At 37.7% G+C, this 25660-nt stretch overlaps 1 protein-coding gene across 1 annotated transcript in view; it reads right to left on the reverse strand.

Annotated features, from left to right (window-relative positions):
- The window catches only part of ACBD6 (acyl-CoA binding domain containing 6), an 83250-nt gene that overhangs the window by 20231 nt on the left and 37359 nt on the right, over positions 1-25660 (reverse strand). The window contains exon 4 of the mRNA XM_053693943.1: positions 1853-1938. Coding sequence (XP_053549918.1) covers positions 1853-1938 — 86 coding nt within the window. The remainder of the gene's footprint in view (positions 1-1852; positions 1939-25660) is intronic.

Below are 25660 nucleotides of genomic sequence, written 5' to 3' on the forward strand. Positions count from 1 at the left end.
AACTGTTGAATACTCAAAACCATTGGATCTCTGGACAGGTGAGGTGCTTGAGTGAGACTGCCCAGAGCATATGTACATATGCTCATGACACAATAAAATCTATCACTGACACAGTAATAACTTTTACTAGAAACATTTTGCCCAGAGCATATGTACATATGCTCATGACACAATAAAATCTATCACTGACACAGTAATAACTTTTACTAGAAACATTTTTACTAACGCCTATGTATTGAAGAAAAAAAAAAACCCTTTTTAAAACTCAAATGTATGTATAACTATACTAGCGTATGGAGAAAACCAAACAAGTACTGCGTGCAGAGATGTACGGTTATACACATTCGTGTAAGATCATAGGTGCGTTTACTCTGGAGGAAATGCAGCCAGTAAAAAGGTTTTATGAACTTCCTCACAAAGAGGACGCTAAACTCAATTTTGTGCTTTCATGATTCAGATAGAGCAGTAATTTTAAGCAACTTTCTAATTTACTCCTATTGTTAATTTTTCTTCGTTCTCTTGCTATCTTTATTTAAAAAGCAGGAATGTAAAGCTTAGGAGCCGGCCCATTTTTAGGTTCAGAACCCTGCGTAGCGCTTGCTTATTGGTGGCTACATTTAGCCACCAATCAGCAAGCATAACCCAAGATCTGAAGCAAAAATGGGCTGGCTCCTAAGCTTTACATTCCTGCTTTTTAAATAAAGATAGCAAAAGAACGAAGAAAAATTATAATAGGAGTAAATTAGAAAGTTGCTTAAAATTACTGCTCTATCTCAATCATGAAAGTAAAAAATTTGGGTTTAGTGTCCCTTTAAGCAAATGCAGGTTGTTTGTTTCAACGTACAAGACTTGAAACAAAGTTATATACACAGTTAAAGGGACACTGAACCCAAAATTTTTCTTTCGTGATTCAGATAGAGCATGCAATTTTAAGCAACTTTCTAATTTACTCCCATTATAAAAAATGTATTTGTTCTCTTGTTATCTTTATTTGAAAAAGAAGGCATCTAAGCCCTTTTTTGGTTCATCACTCTGGACAGCACATTTTTTATTGGTGGGTGAATTTATCCACCAATCAGCAAGAACAACCCGGGCTGCTCACCAAAAATGGTCCGGCATCTAAACTTACATTCTTGCATTTCAAAAAAAGATACCAAGAGAATGAAGAAAATTTGATAATAGGAGTAAATTAGAAAGTTGCTTAAAATTTCATCCTCTATCTGAATCACGAAATAAAAAAGTTGGGTTCAGTGTCCCTTTAAGTAAATAATGGAATGCAGGTTGTTTGTTTCAACGTACAAGACTTGAAACAAAGTTATATACACAGTTAAGTAGCTATATCAGCATTACTCTCAAGTGTGCAAATAGGTTAAAATGCACACACAAAAAGATTTCAGACAGTGTAACCATGCCGTCACGTCTAATAATTACCATACTCATCTACATGCCTATGTTTTGTGTGCAGCCCGTGCACATCTCTTTAAAAGCCATAGTCTAACTGCCTGACCACACAGACTGACCTGTGATACTTTATGCCAAAATAGTCCATTTATCTGGCAGAGCAACTAATCAATTGCAGAGGCCATCAATCATCTTTGGTGGAGCTAGTCGGGCCTGAGCAGAGAGGAGAGGACAGATGGCTGCCCGAGTGAGAAGGATTAATTCAATTTTGATAGATTACAGCAAAGCCTCATGGGACATAGGGGAGGGGGATGTGACACAATGGAATGTGGGGGGACCTGTTCGTGTAGAGAATTCAGGGGCTATAAAGATGGAAACAGTTTTCATATGAACAACAGAGATGTTATGGAGTAGCGCTCGGAAGACTTAGCTCTCCGCTGTCATTAATTACCTAATGATTTCCTGCACCTGATATAGGCAGCTGACCACTGGTCCGCCAAACGTGGTCTTCAATGGCTTGCTGGTCTCTTCACAATCCTAATGACAAACAACACAGTGATGGCCATAAGAACAAGAAGAAACGTCACATAAATAGCACAGACACAAACATCTGAAGATTTATTACAATATCTAGAAAAGAAGTCTCTCTAAAATACTAATTCGTTAAACTCCAAATATTAATAAACAAAGGGTGACTTCTGCAAGATCCTGTACTACGAATACTGAACGTACACTTTATTTTTTAAATAATTATATCTTAGCATCAGTTTACTTATTAATGAGTGTTTGAGAAGTTTGAGGTTTACAAAACAGGGACAACCTAATGCAAAAAACTCACATGCCCTAAATCATTAGGGCAAGTAAATTTTGTATTACTAACCATAAATAACTGTGCTTAAGCCCCACAAAATGATTAAACCCATAGATAAAGTTCTGTTCTAGAGCCACAAACATTGCAGAAAACCATCTGTGATTGGTGACTGTGTGGCTCTCGCACATCATTTGCTCACTGGCCGTATAATGAAATTGGAGCAGCAATATTTGTGGTCCTCATGCAGGAATTTACCTATGTGTTTTAGCCTTTGTGAGCAAGTAATAAGCTATAGCCGGTAATGCTGTAATGAATAAGGGCAAGTAATGTTTGCAATAGAATGTCCATTTATAGAACACTCATTTATTACACATGCACCAGACGTTTATGAAAGAGACCATTACTTGACACCTTCAGGGTGCAAAAAGGAACGGAAGTCCCTTATCTGAAAAAAGAAAAAAAAAAAAAAGTGAGTCCCCCCCTTCAGCTAATCACTGCTTTTTCCGGACATGAAAGATGTCGTTTGAAGTGTAAGCTCTGGAGCTAAAGAAGAGAAGGACACTACTGTCTGGTACCTAGAAATACCTTCATGCATGCACAGGAGCCGTTGTCTGAAATAGTCTGTAGCTGTTACAATACACAGGTGACAAGGACATTAAAAACAAATAAATAAAAAATAATAATGTAAAGATGGGACAAAAATGTTAGGACCAAATTTCTTGGATGTGATAGTTTCTTAGAGTTTGCATATAATTGGGTTTAGCCTAAATATAGGTAAGAATATAATAAAACTTTGGGGTGAGTTTAGTTTTGGGGTTCTGAGTAGCAGGTGCATAAGTTAGTCTGCTGCCACATATCTACAGAGCAGAAACTGCTTCTTTTGTCTCTTCACCACCACAGATATATCACCCCAATACTCGGTCGTTTGGGGTGATTGACATGACCTGCTCTAGCGAAATGGTTTGCTCAGGAGCAGGGGACATCATTCTTACAGCTGAATGATATAAAGCTCTCCACTCTGGCGAGATGATCTAAGAAGTCTCATCATTGCTGTGAGTTCCCTCGAAGAATCTTAGAAAGACAAATCTTACCTTGTGGCTGTGCAGTATTCTGTGATGCAAGTGGTGATTGTAGGAAGACAGGTTCCCTACCTGTGAACTTGTCCGCCTGCAGGGAAGGTACATTTTGCCCTTTCTGTCACCTATTTACTTTACAGTTAATCTGTAAAAATGTTATCAGATTTGGTTTAATAAATTTCAAATTTAAAGGGCATCAACTTTCACGGTTCATACAGAACATGAAGTTTTAAGTGACTCCAATTAACTTATTTTATCAAATTTACTTTGCTCCCTTGGTATCCTTTGCTGAAAATCATTCCTATAGGCAGGCCCAGGAGCAGCAATGCCCTGTTGGTAGTTGCTGGTGTTCGGTGGGGGCTAAAATGCCTCTTGTCTTTGTCTCAGCAGATGTGTTCATCTAGCTCCCAGAAGTGCATTGCTGCTTTAAAAAAACTTTAAAAATATGTGGTTCATCCCTTTGCAGGGGTTAAACACATAGTTATATTAATTGCTCTAACACATTAGAATATGGGTTGACAAACCTTTTCTGTAAAAGCCAAATAGTAAATATTTAACCCCTTAACAACATGTACGTCGTCAGTCATTAAAGGAACACTCGTCAAAACTAAACTTTCATGATTCAGATAGAGCAGCAATTTTAAACAACTTTCCAATTTACTTCCATTAACAAACTGTGCCCATTATTTTTATATTTACATTTTTTGAGTCACTAGCTCCTACTGAGCATGTGCAAGAATTTGCAGATTGCATGTATATGCATTTGTGATTGGCTGATAACTGTCACATGATACAGGGGGAGGTGAAATAGACATAAATTTGAAATTGTCATAAAAAAATCTACTACTCATCAAGCTCAGACTAAGTGCTAGTGCTTTGTCTTTGTATTGTGTATGTATTGATTTTGCAAATCTACTGTATTTACTGGTCCTTTAAGGGTTTTCTTTTTTATAATAGCAGTAGCACAATCCCCACAGAGAGACCAGCAAGTCTTTAAGGGGTTAAGGCTTTGTGGGCCAAGAGGTAAAATCGAGGATATTATATAGGCACTACTATAACGAGAGAAAACAAATTTCCACACATTTTTATTTACAAAATTAAACATTTGAGATAAAGAAATGAGCCACACAGAAACTAGGGGTGTGCATGACTAATATTTTTACAATCGACTAGTCGAAATTACCCCCTCTTGCCAGAAAATAGGTATTAAATGCGAAATATTTTTAATGTAATTGTAAAATTGTTCTTTTTTTTTTAAATGTATTTTTAAAACCTAGTAATAACACGTCATCATAACTGCCGCCAAGTGAGACAATCTGCAATCGGTAGTAGGCTTTGGATAAGGCTACGGCTGGTAGGCTGGCTACAAGCTCTTTTTGACTATCAAAATATAGCAAAATTTAATATATCAATAATCGACTAATGCCGTACTAGTCGATTAATGAGAGACCGATCGACTAATTGATTAGTCTAACTCAGCCCTAACAGAAACATAGTTTGAGTGCCGTCTCATTCTGCTGTGATAAGATTCCACGTTAGATGCGCTCATTTTCCCGAGTTGGGAATATTGTGTTGAGGTATATTGTAGTGCAGAGAAGCAGTGCAAAGCGCTGAGTGCGCCACATATTGTACTGCAGTTTTCCAATCTTAAAATTTCTTTATTTTGTGTAATAAGAAAAACAAAAATCAACCAAATTATACAATTTGTACGGAAAATGAATATAATCATTTCAATGTTAATGTAGGATTAAAATGAAGTGTTGGAGGTTTAAAAGTGTTACTCATAAAATGAATCAAAATGATACGAAATTGTTATCTACACAAATTGATATTAGTAAACACAATCTGCATTCATAGTTTTCAACGCATCAGTCATCACCAATACTGGATTATTTCTGTCTTGTGTTGCTCTAAGTATTCTACGTCCTCTAGGATCTCTTTCCATGCTTGGTGGACTTGACTAAAGTGAATATTTTTGAAATGAACATCAGCACTTCTGACATATGTACAGTAATAAGGTGCTGCCTAAGTACATACAGCAATAAGACGCTGCCTAACTACATAAAGCAATAAGGTGCTGCCTAAGTACATACAGCAATAAGACGCTAACTACATACAGCAATAAGGTGCTGCCTAACTACATACAGCAATAAGACGCTAACTACATACAGCAATAAGACGCTAACTACATACAGCAATAAGACGCTAACTACATACAGCAATAAGGTGCTGCCTAACTATACATACAGCAATAAGATGCTAACTACATACAGCAATAAGGTGCTGCCTAACTACATACAGCAATAAGGTGCTGCCTAACTACATACAGCAATAAGGTGCTGCCTAACTACATACAGCAATAAGGTGCTGCCTAACTACATACAGCAATAAGGTGCTGCCTAACTACATACAGCAATAAGGTGCTGCCTAACTACATACAGCAATAAGGTGCTGCCTAACTACATACAGCAATAAGGTGCTGCCTAACTACATACAGCAATAAGGTGCTGCCTAACTACATACAGCAATAAGGTGCTGCCTAACTACATACAGCAATAAGGTGCTGCCTAACTACATACAGCAATAAGGTGCTGCCTAACTACATACAGCAATAAGGTGCTGCCTAACTACATACAGCAATAAGGTGCTGCCTAACTACATACAGCAATAAGGTGCTGCCTAACTACACACAGCAATAAGGTGCTGCCTAACTACATACAGCAATAAGGTGCTGCCTAACTACATACAGCAATAAGGTGCTGCCTAACTACATACAGCAATAAGACGCTAACTACATACAGCAATAAGGTGCTGCCTAACTACATACAGCAATAATGTGCTGCCTAACTATACATACAGCAATAAGATGCTAACTACATACAGCAATAAGGTGCTGCCTAACTATACATACAGCAATAAAGTGCTGCCTAACTATACATACAGCAATAAGACGCTGCCTAACTACATACAGCAATAAGACGCTGCCTAACTACATACAGCAATAAGACGCTGCCTAACTACATACAGCAATAAGACGCTGCCTAACTACATACAGCAATAAGACGCTGCCTAACTACATACAGCAATAAGACGCTGCCTAACTACATACAGCAATAAGACGCTGCCTAACTACATACAGCAATAAAACGCTGCCTAACTACATACAGCAATAAGACGCTGCCTAACTACATACAGCAATAAGGCGCTGCCTAACTACATACAGCAATAAGGCGCTGCCTAACTACATACAGCAATAAGGCGCTGCCTAACTACATACAGCAATAAGGCGCTGTCTAACTACATACAGCAATAAGGTGCTGTCTAACTACATACAGCAATAAGGTGCTGTCTAACTACATACAGCAATAAGGTGCTGCCTAACTCCATACAGCAATAAGGTGCTGCCTAACTCCATACAGCAATAAGGTGCTGCCTAACTACATACAGCAATAAGGTGCTGTCTAACTACATACAGTAATAAGACGCTGCCTAACTACATACAGCAATAAGACGCTGCCTAACTACATACAGCAATAAGACGCTGCCTAACTACATACAGCAATAAGACACTGCCTAACTACATACAGCAATAAGGTGCTTCCTAACTACATACAGCAATAAGACACTGCCTAACTACATACAGCAATAAGATGCTGCATAACTACATACAGCAATAAGATGCTGCATAACTACATACAGCAATAAGGTGCTGCCTAACTACATACAGCAATAAGATGCTGCCTAACTACATACAGCAATAAGATGCTGCCTAACTACATACAGCAATAAGATGCTGCATAACTACATACAGCAATAAGGTGCTGCCTAACTACATACAGCAATAAGGTGCTGCCTAACTACACACAGCAATAAGGTGCTGCCTAACTACATACAGCAATAAGGTGCTGCCTAACTACATACAGCAATAAGATGCTGCCTAACTACATACAGCAATAAGATGCTGCATAACTACATACAGCAATAAGGTGCTGCCTAACTATGTAAAAATACAAAATCGTGAGGTTTTTTTGATAGTTCTACATGAAGCACTTTCGCTGCCTAACTACATACAGCAATAAGATGCTGCCTAACTACATACAGCAATAAGATGCTGCCTAACTACATACAGCAATAAGATGCTGCCTAACTACGTACAGCAATAAGGTGCTGCCTAACTACATACAGCAATAAGGTGCTGTCTAACTACATACAGCAATAAGATGCTGCCTAACTACATACAGCAATAAGATGCTGCATAACTACATACAGCAATAAGGTGCTGCCTAACTCCATACAGCAATAAGGTGCTGCCTAACTACATACAGCAATAAGGTGCTGCCTAACTACATACAGCAATAAGATGCTGCCTAACTACATACAGCAATAAGGTGCTGTCTAACTACATACAGCAATAAGATGCTGCATAACTACATACAGCAATAAGACACTACCTAACTACATACAGCAATAAGACACTACCTAACTACATACAGCAATAAGACACTACCTAACTACATACAGCAATAAGACGCTGCCTAACTACGTACAGCAATAAGACACTACCTAACTACATACAGCAATAAGACGCTGCCTAACTCCATACAGCAATAAGGTGCTGCCTAACTACATACAGCAATAAGGTGCTGTCTAACTACATACAGTAATAAGACGCTGCCTAACTACATACAGCAATAAGACGCTGCCTAACTACATACAGCAATAAGACGCTGCCTAACTACATACAGCAATAAGACACTGCCTAACTACATACAGCAATAAGGTGCTTCCTAACTACATACAGCAATAAGACACTGCCTAACTACATACAGCAATAAGATGCTGCATAACTACATACAGCAATAAGATGCTGCATAACTACATACAGCAATAAGGTGCTGCCTAACTACATACAGCAATAAGATGCTGCCTAACTACATACAGCAATAAGATGCTGCCTAACTACATACAGCAATAAGATGCTGCATAACTACATACAGCAATAAGGTGCTGCCTAACTACATACAGCAATAAGGTGCTGCCTAACTACACACAGCAATAAGGTGCTGCCTAACTACATACAGCAATAAGGTGCTGCCTAACTACATACAGCAATAAGATGCTGCCTAACTACATACAGCAATAAGATGCTGCATAACTACATACAGCAATAAGGTGCTGCCTAACTATGTAAAAATACAAAATCGTGAGGTTTTTTGATAGTTCTACATGAAGCACTTTCGCTGCCTAACTACATACAGCAATAAGATGCTGCCTAACTACATACAGCAATAAGATGCTGCCTAACTACATACAGCAATAAGATGCTGCCTAACTACGTACAGCAATAAGGTGCTGCCTAACTACATACAGCAATAAGGTGCTGTCTAACTACATACAGCAATAAGATGCTGCCTAACTACATACAGCAATAAGATGCTGCATAACTACATACAGCAATAAGGTGCTGCCTAACTCCATACAGCAATAAGGTGCTGCCTAACTACATACAGCAATAAGGTGCTGCCTAACTACATACAGCAATAAGATGCTGCCTAACTACATACAGCAATAAGGTGCTGTCTAACTACATACAGCAATAAGATGCTGCATAACTACATACAGCAATAAGACACTACCTAACTACATACAGCAATAAGACACTACCTAACTACATACAGCAATAAGACACTACCTAACTACATACAGCAATAAGACGCTGCCTAACTACGTACAGCAATAAGACACTACCTAACTACATACAGCAATAAGACGCTGCCTAACTACATACAGCAATAAGGTGCTGTCTAACTACATACAGCAATAAGACGCTGCCTAACTACATACAGCAATAAGACGCTGCCTAACTACATACAGCAATAAGGTGCTGTCTAACTACATACAGCAATAAGATGCTGCATAACTACATACAGCAATAAGACGCTGCCTAACTACATACAGCAATAAGACGCTGCCTAACTACATACAGCAATAAGACGCTGCCTAACTACATACAGCAATAAGGTGCTGTCTAACTACATACAGCAATAAGACGCTGCCTAACTACATACAGCAATAAGGTGCTGTCTAACTACATACAGCAATAAGACGCTGCCTAACTACATACAGCAATAAGACGCTGCCTAACTACATACAGCAATAAGACGCTGCCTAACTACATACAGCAATAAGGTGCTGTCTAACTACATACAGCAATAAGGTGCTGCATAACTACATACAGCAATAAGACGCTGCCTAACTACATACAGCAATAAGGTGCTGTCTAACTACATACAGCAATAAGATGCTGCATAACTACATACAGCAATAAGGCGCTGCCTAACTACATACAGCAATAAGGTGCTGTCTAACTACATACAGCAATAAGGTGCTGCATAACTACATACAGCAATAAGACGCTGCCTAACTACATACAGCAATAAGGTGCTGTCTAACTACATACAGCAATAAGATGCTGCATAACTACATACAGCAATAAGACGCTGCCTAACTACATACAGCAATAAGGTGCTGTCTAACTACATACAGCAATAAGACGCTGCCTAACTACATACAGCAATAAGGTGCTGTCTAACTACATACAGCAATAAGATGCTGCATAACTACATACAGCAATAAGACGCTGCCTATGTAAAAATACAAAATCGTGAGGTTTTTTGATAGTTCTACATGAAGCACTTTCGCTAACTTGTAAACAGAGCCATGGTTCTTCTTGATCTCAGAAACTGAGCTACTTCATTGGGTTTCTGGGGTTAAAACCAATAGCCGATAAAAATGAATGAGTAATGATTTAAACCATCTATAGATACGTTGCACCGACACGAGTCTCGGCGATGAACCCCAGGCATATAAAGAGCAAGAAATAATCCATGCAAATTGCTCATGTCTGAAATGTTTTATTCTGCATAAGGGGGCAGATTTATCATTGTTGGAACAAGAACACAAATGTGGGGGCGCTCCCCATATTAATCATTGTTGAAAAGCATACCTAGATAGGTTAATGAGCAGTAATGCACTACTAGGATTGGTGCCTGCACAACATATATTCCCTTTTTTGACATTGGCTCACCAGATGTGTTCAGCTAGCTCCCAGTAATGCATCACTGTTACTTCAATAAAGGATACAAGGAGAATGCAGCAAATGTGAAAATAGAAGTAAATTGGAAAGTTGTATAAAATTGTATGTTCTGAATCATAAGAGAAAAAGTTTTATTTAAAAGGGACATTAAAGTCAAAATTAAACGTTCATGATTCAGACAGAACATGCAATTTTAAACAATTTTCCAACTTTCTTCTGGTTATTACATTTGCTTTGTTCTCATGGTATCATTTGTTGAAGAATAAACCTAGGTAGGCTTGTAGGAGCTTAGGAGTGTGCACATCTTTACCATTCTATGGCAGTAGTGTTTTCAAATATTGTATAACATTACATGGTTACAGGCACGTGCATGCTCCTGAGCTCACCTAGGATTTACAATTTAACAAAGGATACTAAGCAAAATTGATAATAAAAATAAATTTGAAAGTAGTTTAAAATGTTATGCTCTATCCAATCTGTTTAAGTTTAATTTACTATACTGTAATGTATACACATTATTATTATTAATTATTCTTTAAAGCGACAGTCAAGTCAAAATTAAACATTCATGATTCAGATCAGGCATGCAATTTTAAACAACTTTCCAATTTACTATTAGCATATAGATAACATTGTGCTGACTCCTGTGGAGTTATTTATGAGTCAGCACTGATTGGCTAAAATGCAAATCTGTCAGAAGAACTGAGATAAGGGGGCAGTCTGCAGAGGCTTAGATACAAGATAATCACAGAGGTAAACAGTATATTAATACAACATGGGGAAGGTGTAATAAAGGGATTATCTATCTTTTTAAACAAACATTTTTGGGTAGACTGTCCCTTTAACACACTTACACACACATACCCATTTAAACAGCCAACACTGACTTTTTTCATGCCAAAATAAATTAGCTCTCATATGCATACTGCATTAATATCTCTGAAAAGTCAAAATACAATTTAATATTTTAACACACAAGGGATATAGGAAAATGAACAATCTGATCATTTAGCACAGCTCCCAAATCCATACTGCGGATTCAAAAGTATTGCGGCCCAGCCCGATTCCCCTGGGTACGTTGGCTCCCTACGCTCCCTGCCTGGGAATCGGGCAGACACTAATTGAATGTGACAGGACTTAGTACAAGCACAGCTAGATATAAGAGGCTTGTTAGTGTCTGCAGTAAATGCAGCCCTGGCTGTCTTCTACAGCAGATGCAAAACAGCGTACGGCAACGTTAGCAGAAACAATTAGCGTTCCCCAACAGAAGGACGATCTATTAGCAAAGCGCTACTAAAAAACAATATTTATCAGCCTGTTATACAGAACAGTGCGAGAAGGAATTAGACATTCTTATGTCAATGAGATAGATCAGATTATATTTTCCATCAGGTTGTCCACTAGAAATATCAGACGTTATAAGAAAATGATATTGTATTACACAACTTAAAGGGACATAAAACCCAAATGTATTCTTTCATGATTGAGATGGCCTATCTGAATTATGAAAGAAAAATTTCCCTTTAAAGGGACATTGTAGTGGAAAAATTACATGCTTCAATTCAATATAGCATGTCACTTTTGCATGGCACACTCTATGAGTTTACTGTAATGACGTTAAAAACTAATGAAAATTCTCACTCTGGAGCTGCAAGCACTACAGCTGCCGAGCTGAGCATAGCCAGTGATTGGTGGGGTTGTGCGGCTGCCTTCCCTGATTGGCTCCCCAGCTGTTTCTTGCTATGGACCAGCAGTTATTCAACGGGACATTATGGGCTCGATTTATCAAGCTACGGCGGACAGGGCCGTACATATGCTTGCCTCTGGTGGGCAGAATTCTAGCTACCAGCTCCTGAGACTACCTAAGTATGCTTTTAAACAAAGCATACCAAGAGAACTAAGTAAATTGTTTATGTGGTCTGGGTTTAATATAATATAATGAACCCTTTTAATCAATTTTTTATTTTAAATCTAAAAGGGGAGCCAGTGCTGTAAAGTTTAATGGTTCTCCATACTTCTGACTGATATATTTTAGTTGTATATTTCATAAAGGACCATTAAACCTGACATTTCAACAATGCATCAAATGTTTCATTATTACAAGTGAGACAGTATTACAATATAAATGTATTATTTATTTTGCAGCCTATTGTTGTCAAATACATCTAAAAATTGTGTTTGGTTCACTCTCTCCCAGGGAGGCTTGGGTTAATACTTTAAGGCAATTTAGGTGAGCTTTTGTTTACTTTTCCCTCCCTCCCTAAGCATCTGGTGACACATGCTTTAAAAGGTGGATTATCAGTTTTGCATCAACAATCATGATAGGAAAATTATTCTTTGCAATAGTAACCAAGTTGAATCAGTGCTAACCCTCCTTAAAGGGACAGTATACTATAAAATTGTTTTCCCTTAATGTGTTTCAAATTACTTTTTTTTTTTTTTACCAGCTGCAGAGTATATAATGTATGATATTTGTTTTTTAAGGCTTATTTGTGTATATGAATTAGCGGATTTTGTGTTTTCAAGTCACAACCTAATAAAATGGGTTGAGCTTGTAGGTATAATCAGATCTCTCTTAATTGATCACATTGTGTACATATACATGTGTCTGTATCTTATATCTGTAGGTATAATCAGATCTCATTACTTTATCACACTGTGAACATATACATGTGTCTGTATCTTATATCTGTAGGTATAATCAGATCTCATTACTTTATCACATTATGTACATATACCTGCTTCTTTAGCTTATATCTATAGGTATAATCAGATCTCATTACTGTATCACATTATGTACATATACCTGCTTCTGTATCTTATATCTGTAGGTATAATCAGATCTCATTACTTTATCACATTGTGTACATATTCCTGCCTCTTTATCTTATATCTGTAGGTATAATCAGATCTCATTACTTTATCACATTGTGTAAATATACCTGCTTCTTTATCTTATATCTGTAGGTATAATCAGATCTCATTACTGTATCACATTGTGTACATATACCTGCTTCTTTATCTTATATCTGTAGGTATAATCAGATCTCATAACTTGATGACATTGTGTACATATACCTGTGTCTTTATCTTATATCTGTAGATATAATCAGATCTCATTACTTTATCACAATGTGTACATATACCTGTGTCTTTACCTTATATCTGTAGGTATATTCAGATCTCATTACTTTATTATATTGTGTACATATACCTGCTTCCTTATCTTATATCTCGCCATAAACCAATCACCAATGCTTGGAGAGAACAAGGGAAAAATTAACATTGTATTACCTTATCTCCTCTATAACCCACTGGGAGTGTAATTTCTTCTACTGGCTGTGTCAACACAGCTTGGCCTTGAGTCCAAAAACTTTCAGGATGGGTGGGGATACCACAGGCTAAATAAACTAATTCAAATGCCAATATAAGGTTAATGGAAATACTTGTAAACAATTTAATACACTCCAGCAGGTAAAGTGGAATATTGGGAACAAATATAAAGGGTAGAAACATTTTGAGTAAACTGTCCCTTTAAGGGAATACAAGAGTGCAGGCTACCCCAGTCTGCACATGTGCAAACAGAGTTTGTGCTACATCTGATTATTAGTTTGTGATTGGTTAGCAGGGATTCTTTTGTTCTGGGGGACAGGAAATCAATGAATAGAACATAAAACAATATAATAATTTTACAAAATAAAAGTGCAGTTTTCGTTGCAAAATTATTCTTATATATGAAGGTTTATAATCATGTAGTTTAAAATATGTGTTTAGGTCCCGTTAATATTATAAGTGACTATTGTAACTGTGTTATCCTTATGCGATTACCTACCTTGTAGGGCATTTTCAGATGGGTTATGTAAAATTATTTCAGCATATTAATAATAAAATATCTGCAGTTTTACACTATATTAAATACAGAGAGAGAATTAACACCTACATTTCTATTTCAGAAAAATTAGAATAAATACTCATGATTTGCAATTCAATCATGGTATCAAATAATACTCATTTACCCTGACAACCAAAGCCATATTTCAAGTGTCCATCTGCAGCAGTAGGACAGAGCAATAAATAAAGATGCTAGGATGTAAATTCCAGGAAAGCAGGACATAAAAAGGCAGCACGGTTAGGTAAACAGGCACAAGTAAAAAGGGGAAAGAGCAGGGAGAAAATGCATACATCTGCAGGGAAATATACTTATATTTATATATATATATATATATATCATAATTTATGTAAGAACTTACCTGATAAATTAATTTCTTTCATATTGGCAAGAGTCCATGAGCTAGTGACGTATGGGATATACAATCCTACCAGGAGGGGCAAAGTTTCCCAAACCTCAAAATGCCTATAAATACACCCCTCACCACACCCACAATTCAGTTTAACGAATAGCCAAATAGTGGGGTAATAAAGAAAGGAGTAAAAAGCATAAAAAAGGAATTTGGAAATAATAATTGGGCTTTATACAAAAAATCATAACCACCATAAAAAGGGTGGGTCTCATGGACTCTTGCCAATATGAAAGAAATGAATTTATCAGGTAAGTTCTTACATAAATAATGTTTTCTTTCATATAATCGGCCATGAGCTAGTGACGTATGGGATAGTAATACCCAAGATGTGGAACTCCACAGAAGAGTCACTAGAGAGGGAGGGATAAAATAAAAACAGCCATTTTACGCTGAAAAAATTAAATCCACAACCAAAAGAATAAGTTTTTCTCATAAAGAAAAAACTTAAAACATAAGCAGAGGAATCAAACTGAAACAGCTGCCTGAAGAACTTTTCTACCAAAAACTGCTTTCGAGGAAGCAAATACATCAAAACGGTAGAATTTAGTAAATGTGTGCAAAGAAGACCAAGTTGCTGCTTTGCAAATCTGACCAACTAAAGCTTCATTCTTAAAAGCCCACAAAGTGGAGACTGATCTAGTAGAATGAGCTGTAATTCTCTGAGGCGGGGCCTGACCCGACTCCAACTAAGCCTGATGAATCAAAAGCTTTATCCAAGATGCCAAGGAAATGGCAGAAGCTTTCTAACCTTTCCTAGAACCAGAAAAGACAACAAATAGACTAGAAGTCTTCCTGAAATCTTAAGTAGCTTCAACATAATATTTCAAAGCTCTTACAACATGCAAAGAATGTAAGGATCTCTCCAAAGAATTCTTAGGATTAGGACACAAAGAAGGAACAACAATTTCTCTACTAATGTTGTTAGAATTCACAACCTTAGGTAGAAATTTAAATGAAGTCCGCAAAACTGCCTTATTCTGATGGAAAATCAGAAAAGGAGATTCACAAGAAAGAGCAGATAATTCGGAAACTCTTCTAGCAGAAAAGATTGCCAAAAGGAACAACACTTTCCAAGAAAGTAGTTTAATGTCCAAAGAATGCATAGGCTCAAACGGAGGAGCCTGTAAAGACTTCAAAACCAAATTAAGACTCCAAGGATGAGAGATTGATTTAATGACAGGCTTGATACGGACCAAAGTCTGTACAAAACAGTGAATATCAGGAAGCTTAGCAATCTTTCTGTGAAATAAAACAGAAAGAGCAGAGATTTGTCCCTTCAAGGAACTTGCAGACAAACCTTTATCCAAACCATCCTGAAGAAACTGTAAAATTCTAGGAATTCTAAAAGAATGCCAGGAGAATTTATTAGAAGAACACCATGAAATATAAGTCTTCCAAACTCGATAATAAATGTTCCTAGAAACAGATTTATGAGCCTGTAACATAGTATTAATCACTGAGTCAGAGAAACCTCTATGACTAAGTACTAGGCGTTCAATTTCCATACCTTCAAATTTAATGATTTGAGATCCTGATGGAAAAACGGACCTTGAGACAGAAGGTCTGGTCTTAAAGGAAGTGGCCAAGGTTGGCAACTGGACATCCGAACAAGATCCGCATACCAAAACCTGTGAGGCCATGCTGGAGCTACCAGCAACACAAACAATTGTTCCATGATGATCTTGGAAATCACTCTTGGAAGAAGTACTAGAGACGGGAAGATATAAGAAGGTTGGTAACACCAAGGAACTGCTAATGTATCCACCGCCTCCGCCTGAGGATCCCTGGACCTGGACAGGTACCTGGGAAGTTTATTGTTTAGATGGGAAGCCATCAGATCTATTTCTGGAAGACCACACATCTGAACAATCTGAAAAAACAAATCTGGATGGAGCGACCACTCCCCCGGATGTAAAGTCTGAAGGCTGAGATAATCCGCTTCCCAATTGTCTACACCTGGGATATGAACCGCAGAAATTAGACAGGAGATGGATTCCGCCCAAGAACGTATCCGAGATACTTGTTTCATAGCTTGGGGACTGTGAGTAACACCCTGATGATTGAAATATGCCACAGTTGTGATATTGTCTGTCTGAAAACAAATGAACAGTTCTCCCTTCAACAGAGGCCAAACCTGAACAGCCCTGAAAATAGCACAGAGTTCTAAAATATTGATTGGTAACCTCGCATCTTAAGATTTCCAAACCCCTTGTGCTGTCAGAGATCCCCAGACAGCTCCCCAACCTGAAAGACTTGCATCTGTTGTGATCACAGTCCAGGTTGGACGAACAAGAGAGGCCCCTTGAACTATACGATGGTGATCTAACCACCAAGTCAGAGAGAGAGTCGAACATTGGGATTTAAGGATATTAATTGTGATATCTTTGTATAATCCCTGCACCATTGATTCAGCATACAAAGCTGGAGAGGTCTCATATGAAAACGAGCAAAGGGGATAGCGTCCGATGCTGCAGTCATGAGACCTAAAACTTCCATGCACACAGCTACTGAAGGTTCTGACAAGCTAAAACCAATTTTAATCGTCTCTTGTCTGTTAGAGACCGAGTCATGGACACTGAATCTATCTGGAAACTTAAAAAGGTGACCCTTGTCTGAGGAATCAAGGAACTTTTTGGTAAATTGATCCTCCAACCATGTCTTTGAAGAAACAACACTAGTTGATTCATGTGAGATTCTGCAGAATGTAAAGACTGAGCTAGTACCAAGATATCGTCCAAATAAGGAAACACTGCAATACCCCGTTCTCTGATTACAGAGAGTAGGGCACCGAGAACCTTTGAAAAGATTCTTGGAGCTGTCGCTAGGCCAAATGGAAGAGCGACAAATTGGTAATGCTTGTCTAGAAAAGAGAATCTCAGAAACTGATAGTGGTCTGGATGAATCAGAATATGAAGATATGCATCCTGTAAGTCTATCGTGGACATATAATGACCTTGCTGAACAAAAAGGCAGAATAGTCCTTATAGTCACCATTTTGAAAGTTGGCACTCTTACAAAACTATTCAAAATTTTCAGATCCAGAACTGGTCTGAATGAATTTTCTTTCTTTGGGATAATGAATAGATTTGGATAAAACCCCAGACCCTGTTCCTGAAACGGAACTGATATGATTACCTCTGAAAGCTCCAGGTCTGAAACACACTTCAGAAAAGCCAGAGCCTTTACTGGATTTGCTGGGATGCGTGAGAGAAAAAAATCTTCTCACAGGAGGTATTACTCTAAATCCTATTCAGTACCCTGGAGAGACAATACTCTGAATCCATTGATTTTGGACAGAATCTGCCCAAATACTTTGGAAGAATCTTAATCTGCCCCCTACCAGCTGAGCTGGATCGAGGGCCGCACCTTCATGCAGACTTGGGGGCTGGCTTTGGTTTCTTAAACGGCTTGGATTTATTCCAACTTGAAGGTTTCCAATTGGAACCAGATCCTTTGGGGGAAGGATTGGGTTTCTGTTCCTTATTTTGTCGAAAGGAACGAAAACGGTTAGAAGCTTTAGATTTACCCTTAGGTCTTTTATCCTGAGGCAAAAAAACTCCCTTCCCCTCAGCGACAGTTAAAATAATCGAATCCAACTGAGAACCAAATAAATTATTACTTTGGAAAGAAAGAGATAGTAATCTAGATTTAGATACCATGTCAGCATTCCAATATTTGAGACACAAAGCTCTTCTAGCTAAAGACATAGATTTAACCCCAGAGGCAGAACTATTTTTTTACTTTCTGCAATGAGATTTTTTTTAATGGAAAAATGTTCTGCGTGTTATTTTTAAATAAAATTCAATTTTAAATTAGGCAGTAATACTTAAGCACAAGTTCAGTTGCAATGTGTTGATTAACTGGAGAATAAAGCAATTGTAAAAGTTTTCAAATCTATTGCAGCAGTTGAAAATTGGACTGCAAATTAGCTGCAGACAAAAAAAATGTAATTGTAAAATATCTCTTGAATACATTTGTTTCCTTTTCTTCTTGATCTAACATAGACATGTAGTAATACAAATGGTACATTCCTCATAAGAATGTCATTCAGAAAACACAGCTTTGTAGACTGGGAAATGTTAGGGGGCTGAGAGCCAGTCAATACTGCATATTTGACTTTTCACTTCAAACAGCACTTTGCTGTGGATGCGCTGTGTTAAGGAAACTTACACAGTGCTGCCAGAGCAAGGCTCTGTTTGAAAAGAACAGCCTGATGTAGAGCAGCACTGCAAATTTAAAGCAGTAACAGTTCCTGCATGTGTCCTGTTCTTTCTGCAGACATGCTGCATTTTCTGCGATGACATCTCAGATCACTGCATGTTCTGCCTTGGGGGATTTAACATCAATTTTGATTATATCAAAAATGGCATCACAGATAAAATGATTAGCATGTTGAATCAAGCGAAAAATGCTAGACAAATCAGGATCTGTTTCCTGTTGCGCTAAATTTCCAACCAAAAACTTGATGCAGCTGCAACATCAGCCATAGAAATGGCAGGCCTGAGAAGATAGCCAGAATATAAATAAGCTTTCCTTAGATAAGATTCAAGTTTCCTATCTAAAGGGTCCTTAAAGGAAGTACTATCTTCCATAGGAATAGTAGTAGATTTGGCAAGAGTAGAAATAGTCCCATCAACTCTGGGGATCTTTTCCCAAAACTCCAAACTAACTGCTGGCAAAAGATACAATATTTTAAACCTTGAAGAAAGAATAAAAGTAGTACCAGGCCTATTCCAGTCCTTAGAAATCATATCAGAAATAGCATCAGGAACTGAAAAAACCTCTGCAGTAACCACAGGAGGTTTATAAACAGAGTTTAAACATTTACTAGTTTTTGTAGCAAGAGGACTAGTTTCCTCAATATCCAATCAACACCTCTTTTAACAAGGAACAAATATACTTCATTTTAAATAAATAAGTAGATTTGTCAGTGTCAATATCTGAAGTAGGATCTTCTGAATCAGAAAGATCCTCATTAGAGAAGGATAATTCAGTATGTTGTCGGTCATTTGAAATTTCATCAACTTTATGAGAAGTTTTAAAAGACCTTTTACGTTTATTAGAAGGCGGGATAACAGACAAAGCCTTCTGAATTGCATCAGCAATAAAATCTTTTATATTCACAGGGATATCATGTACATTAGATGTTGAAGGAACACCAGGCATTGTACCATTACTGATGGATACATTCTCTGCATGTAAAAGCTTATCATGACAACTATTACATACCACAGCTGGAGATATAATCTCCACAAATTTACAACAGATACACTTAGCTTTGGTAGAACTGTTATCAGGCAGCAGGGTTCCAACAGTGGTTTCTGAGACAGGATCAGATTGAGACATCTTGCAAATGTAAGAGAAAAAAACACCATATAGAGCAAAATTATCAATTTCCTTATATGGCAGTTTCAGGAATGGGAAAAAAATGCAAACAGCATAGCCCTCTGACATAGAAAAAGGCAAGAGGCATATAGGAATGGGGTTTTAAATAATGAAATTTTTTGGCGCTAACAACATCCGGAAATGACACACTTGCATCATTGCAGACGCAACCTTGTGCAAGGAACTCTGCGTCAACTAAGACGCCGGAAATTACGAACTTGCGTCACCGGACGTACCTTCGCACCAAAAACAAATCTTGTGCCAAGAACGACGCAATAAACATTAGCATTTTGCGCCTCGCCATCCTAATTTTGCCCGCGAAAATTTAATGAAAAAGCAGTCAATTTGAAAAAAAGACTATACCCCAGGTAAGAAAAATATTTTTCTAAATATGTTTTTTTCCCAAATATCAAACTGAATAGTCTGCAAAAGGAAATATACATAAACCTGACTCATGGCAAATATAAGTACAATACATATATTTAGAACTTTATATTAATACATAAAGTGCAAAACCATAGCTGAGAGTATCTTAAGTAATGAAAACATACTTACCGAAAGACACCCATCCACATATAGTAGATAACTGTTTCAGTACTGGTTTGGCTATCGGTAGAGGTAATGGAATATTAAAGTTTATCGTCAATCTGAAAACCTATGAAATAGATTTCCCGCAAGGAATACCACTGCATTCAATAGGTGATACTCCCTTCACATCCCTCTGACATTCAAAGTACTCTGAGAGGAATCAGGCTTCAAAATGTGGAGAAGCTCATATCAACGTAGAAAATCAAGCACAAACTTACTTCACCACCTCCATAGGAGGCAAAGTTTGTAAAACTGAATTGTGGGTGTGGTGAGGGGTGTATTTATAGGCATTTTGAGGTTTGGGAAACTTTGCCCCTACTGGTAGGATTGTATATCCCATACGTCACTAGCTCATGGACTCTTGCCAATTACATGAAAGAAATTATAATATATATATATATATATATATATATATATATACATATACATATACACACATATGCATACATACACACATATATATATATACCAGTTATACAGTATACCATCAACGTGACCAGTTATACAGTATACCGTCAACATGACCAGTCATACAGTATACCGTCAACGTGACCAGTTATACAGTATACCGTCAACGTGACCAGTTATACAGTATACCATCAATGTGACCAGCTATACAGTATACCATCAACGTGACCAGCTATACAGTATACCATCAACGTGACCAGCTATAAAGTATACCATCACGTCAACGTAACCAGCTATACAGTATACTGTCAACGTGACCAGTTACACAGTATACCATCAATGTGACCAGCTATACAGTATACCGTCAATGTGACTAGCTATACAGTATACCGTCAATGTGACCAGCTATACAGTATACCGTCGTGACCAGCTATACAGTATACCGTCGTGACCAGTTATACAGTATACCATCAACGTGACCAGCTATAAAGTATACCATCACGTCAACGTGACCAGTTATATACTAAACCGTCAACGTGACCAGTTATACAGTAAACCGTCTACGTGACCAGTTATACAGTAAACCGTCAACGTGACCAGTTATACAGTAAACCGTCAACGTGACCAGTTATACAGTATACCGTCAACGTGACCAGTTATACAGTATACCATCGACGTGACCAGTTATACAGTATATCATCGACGTGACCAGTTATACAGTATATCATCGACGTGACCAGTTATACAGTATATCATCGACGTGACCAGTTATACAGTATACTGTGAATGTGACCAGTTATACAGTATCCCGTCAACATGACCAATTATACAGGGCATTTTGTCTATGAAACGATGTTCCCTTATTAAAGGGATGCAATAATGCACTAATAACTTCTGATGCATTAAAAGCATTGTAATATTGCATTAATTATCTTTGGCTATCGAGGTGGTCCTGAACAACACACAGTCAGTGATTGACAGCTACGTGTGTACACTGGTCCTGATTGGCTCAGTAGTCCGATCTGCAGTGCACTGTGGTGCTAAACAGACTAACTGTGTATAATCCATTTATGTGGGTTATATACATAGTTAAACACAAACATTTCTACAACAATAAAATGCTTGATGCTTTTAGAGTTCTATATTATTGTATTCTGTCCCTTTAAATGTGTAGCTGCGTGAGAGCTGAATCAAAGCTGATCTCAATCGTCAAGAGCAATTAATTGTATACAATTTTTTTTTTTAATTTATAAAAATGTTTACTTCTGTGTTTTTTTTAAATCGCTCTAACAAAGATATTTTCCAAAGTAGAGTCCGTCATATGCCAAGTGTCTGCAACATAATTCTACATAACCACGGCTGTTTCTTCTCAAAGTAATTGAAGAGTTTACTACTTATTTATGGAAATCAAGATATTCCCAATTAAACGACCTCTTTAAAATGAGCAGGTGTCAGTTATATGTTGTTTATACAGATTGTACCAGAATATGGTACTGGATGGATTTTTTTCTGGGAAGGTTTCTATTCCATAACATTTTAGTCTGCTTCTGACTAGGTACCTTTCCAAGCTGGGCAGAGGGAGGATGGCATGTACTGACGATGCCCTAAAAACAAACAAAGCTACGTGGTCTCCGCAGACACTTCTAGTGGCAGATGTTACTAAATGGCGCTGTTATTTTATGCAAATGCGCGTCTGTTCTACTTGCTCATTTGCATACCTGAATTCTGCAAGCCAAGAGCTTCACAATTAAATAGAACACTCACAATTACAGCCATGGAGGGTAGATCAAATATTCGCTACTCCCAAACACAAGTCCTGGACACGTGAAAAAATATAAAGTTAAAGAGAAACTGTTTTTAATATATGCATATTATAACTACTAATCACTACATTACAAAAGATCTGCATACAAAATAAATGTTTTAAACTTTAATTTTGTTTGCATAATTTGCATTGTTTTACAGTTCAGGGATTCACTCCTAGAAAGGCATCTTTAGTATGTTTATCATATCCCCTCTACTGCTGCTAATTTGACAGATATAAATGAGCTACACTGATCAAGCATTTTTTATTTATTTATTTTTTTAAATATTTTTTATTGAGGGAAAGTTTCGGCAGGCAAACAAAACAGTAAAGCATGCACAATCACTTTATAAGAATGCCAATGAGAGAATACATCATACAGTACATATAGTGAGCCACATAAAAGTTGGTAATGTCAATTGTGCCATGCAAAGACATAGTATATAGATGTCAATTATAATCTAAGCCTTCTCCACCAAAATAGGAGGCCACTCTTGGACCCCAGACCATGTAAGAAAGAAGATGACATCCACAGAAGGCTAACTAAAACAGAAGAGACCATTATGTATCCCATTACATTCACCTCAGATTTTACATTTTTATAATGCTGCAACTGTGAACTATAAGAAAGACAGTAAACATGGTGCAAACACTTATTATACAAGTAATAGTAACATAAATCCTAATGAAGGGAGACATAGCTGCGACTCTAGAGATCCCTACTGTTATGTGAGTAAAGGGGAGGACTAAATTGATAGTACAGTGGGGAAAAAAAGTATTTAGTCAGTCACCAATTGTGCAAGTTCTCCCACTTAAGAAGATGAGAGAGGCCTGTTATTTTCATCATAGGTATACCTCAACTATGAGAGACAAAATATGGAAACAAATCCAGACAATCACATTGTCTGATTTGGAAAGAATTTATTTGCAAATTATGGTGGAAAATAAGTATTTGGTCACCTACAAACAAGCAAGATTTCTGGCTCTCACAGACCTGTATCTTCTTCTTTAAGAGGCTCCACTCATTACCTGTATTAATGGCACCTGTTTGAACTTGTTATCAGTATAAAAGACACCTGTCCACAACCTCAAACAGTCACACTCCAAACTCCACTATGGTGAAGACCAAAGAGCTGTCGAAGGACACCAGAAACAAAATTATAGACCTGCACCAGGCTGGGAAGACTGAATCTGCAATAGGCAAGCAGCTTGGTGTGAAGAAATCAACTGTGGGAGCAATAATTAGAAAATGGAAGACATACAAGACCACTGATAATCTCCCTCGATCTGGAGCTCCACGCAAGATCTCACCCTGTGGGGTCAAAATGATCACAAGAACGGTGAGCACACATCCCAGAACCACAAAGGGGGACCTAGTGAATAACCTGCAGAGAGCTGGACCAACGTAATAAAGGCTACCATCAGTAACACACTACGCTGCAAGGGACTCAGATCCTGCAGTGCCAGACGTGTCCCCCTGCTTAAGTTACTACATGTCCGGGCCCGTCTGAAGTATGCTAGAGAGCATTTGGATGATCCAGAAGCGGATTGGGAGAATGTCATATGGTCAGATGAAACCAAAGTAGAACTGTTTGGTAGAAACACAACTTGTCATGTTTGGAAGAGAGAGAGCACCATACCAACTGTGAAGCATGGGGGTGGCAACATCATGCTTTGGGGCTGTTTTTCTGCAAAGGGAACAGGACGACTGATCCATGTACATGAAAGAATGAATGGGGCCATGTATCGTGAGATTTTGAGTGCAAACCTCCTTCCATCAGCAAGGGCATTAAAGATGAAATGTGGCTGGGTCTTTCAGCATGACAATGATCAGCATCTCAAGGTCCTGGAGTTGCCTAGCCAGTCTCCAGATCTCAACCCCATAGAAAAACTTTGGAGGGAGTTGAAAGTCCGTGTTGCCCAGCGACAGCCCCAAAACATCACTGCTCTAGAGAAGATCTGCATGCAGGAATGGGCCTACATACCAGCAACAGTGTGTGAAAACCTTGTGAAGCCTTACAGAAAACGGTTGACCTCTGTCATTGCCAACAAAGGATATATAACAAAGTATTGAGATGAACTTTTGATATTGACCAAATACTTATTTTCCACCATAATTTGCAAATAAATTCTTTCCAAATCAGACAATGTGATTGTCTGGATTTGTTTCCACATTTTGTCTCTCATAGTCGAGGTATACCTATGAAGAAAATTACAGGCCTCTCTCATCTTCTTAAGTGGGAGAACTTGCACAATTGGTGGCTGACTAAATACTTTTTTCCCCACTGTATATGGACCCAAGAGGCTAGATGGCATGATACGATTTCTCGAAAGCTATTTTTAGGTCACTTTAATATGTTAACGTATGTGATAGGGTGTACACAGAATAAGTGATACTGGTTAACTAAGTGATGAAACTGGAAAACAAGCTGTGAGTTCTAGACCCAACAAAGTGTGTTACAAGTTGATAGTCTGGACCCCCCATTCTATCAGTTAAAGTCGTAGATATACAGTCTAATGATGCCTTAAACTACCCCATGAATGAACTTAGCATTCTAATATAACATAAGTAGCAAAGGTGCAAAAAGCCATATAATTTAAAATAAAATTATAGATGCAGGACCAGCCTGCGCTAAAAGTAAGATTAGTATAGAGAAAGTTATGTAGCGCAACATAGGGGAGGCTATAGCATCAAAGTGAGATTCACAAAATGTATTATGACAAAAGATGAGAAATAATATTGCAAGTTGAACTTGAAGGCTATGATTAGCGTGTAGCTTAAGCAGTATT

Source organism: Bombina bombina, chromosome 10, assembly GCF_027579735.1.
Source record: "Bombina bombina isolate aBomBom1 chromosome 10, aBomBom1.pri, whole genome shotgun sequence".
Classification (NCBI taxonomy): domain Eukaryota; kingdom Metazoa; phylum Chordata; class Amphibia; order Anura; family Bombinatoridae; genus Bombina; species Bombina bombina.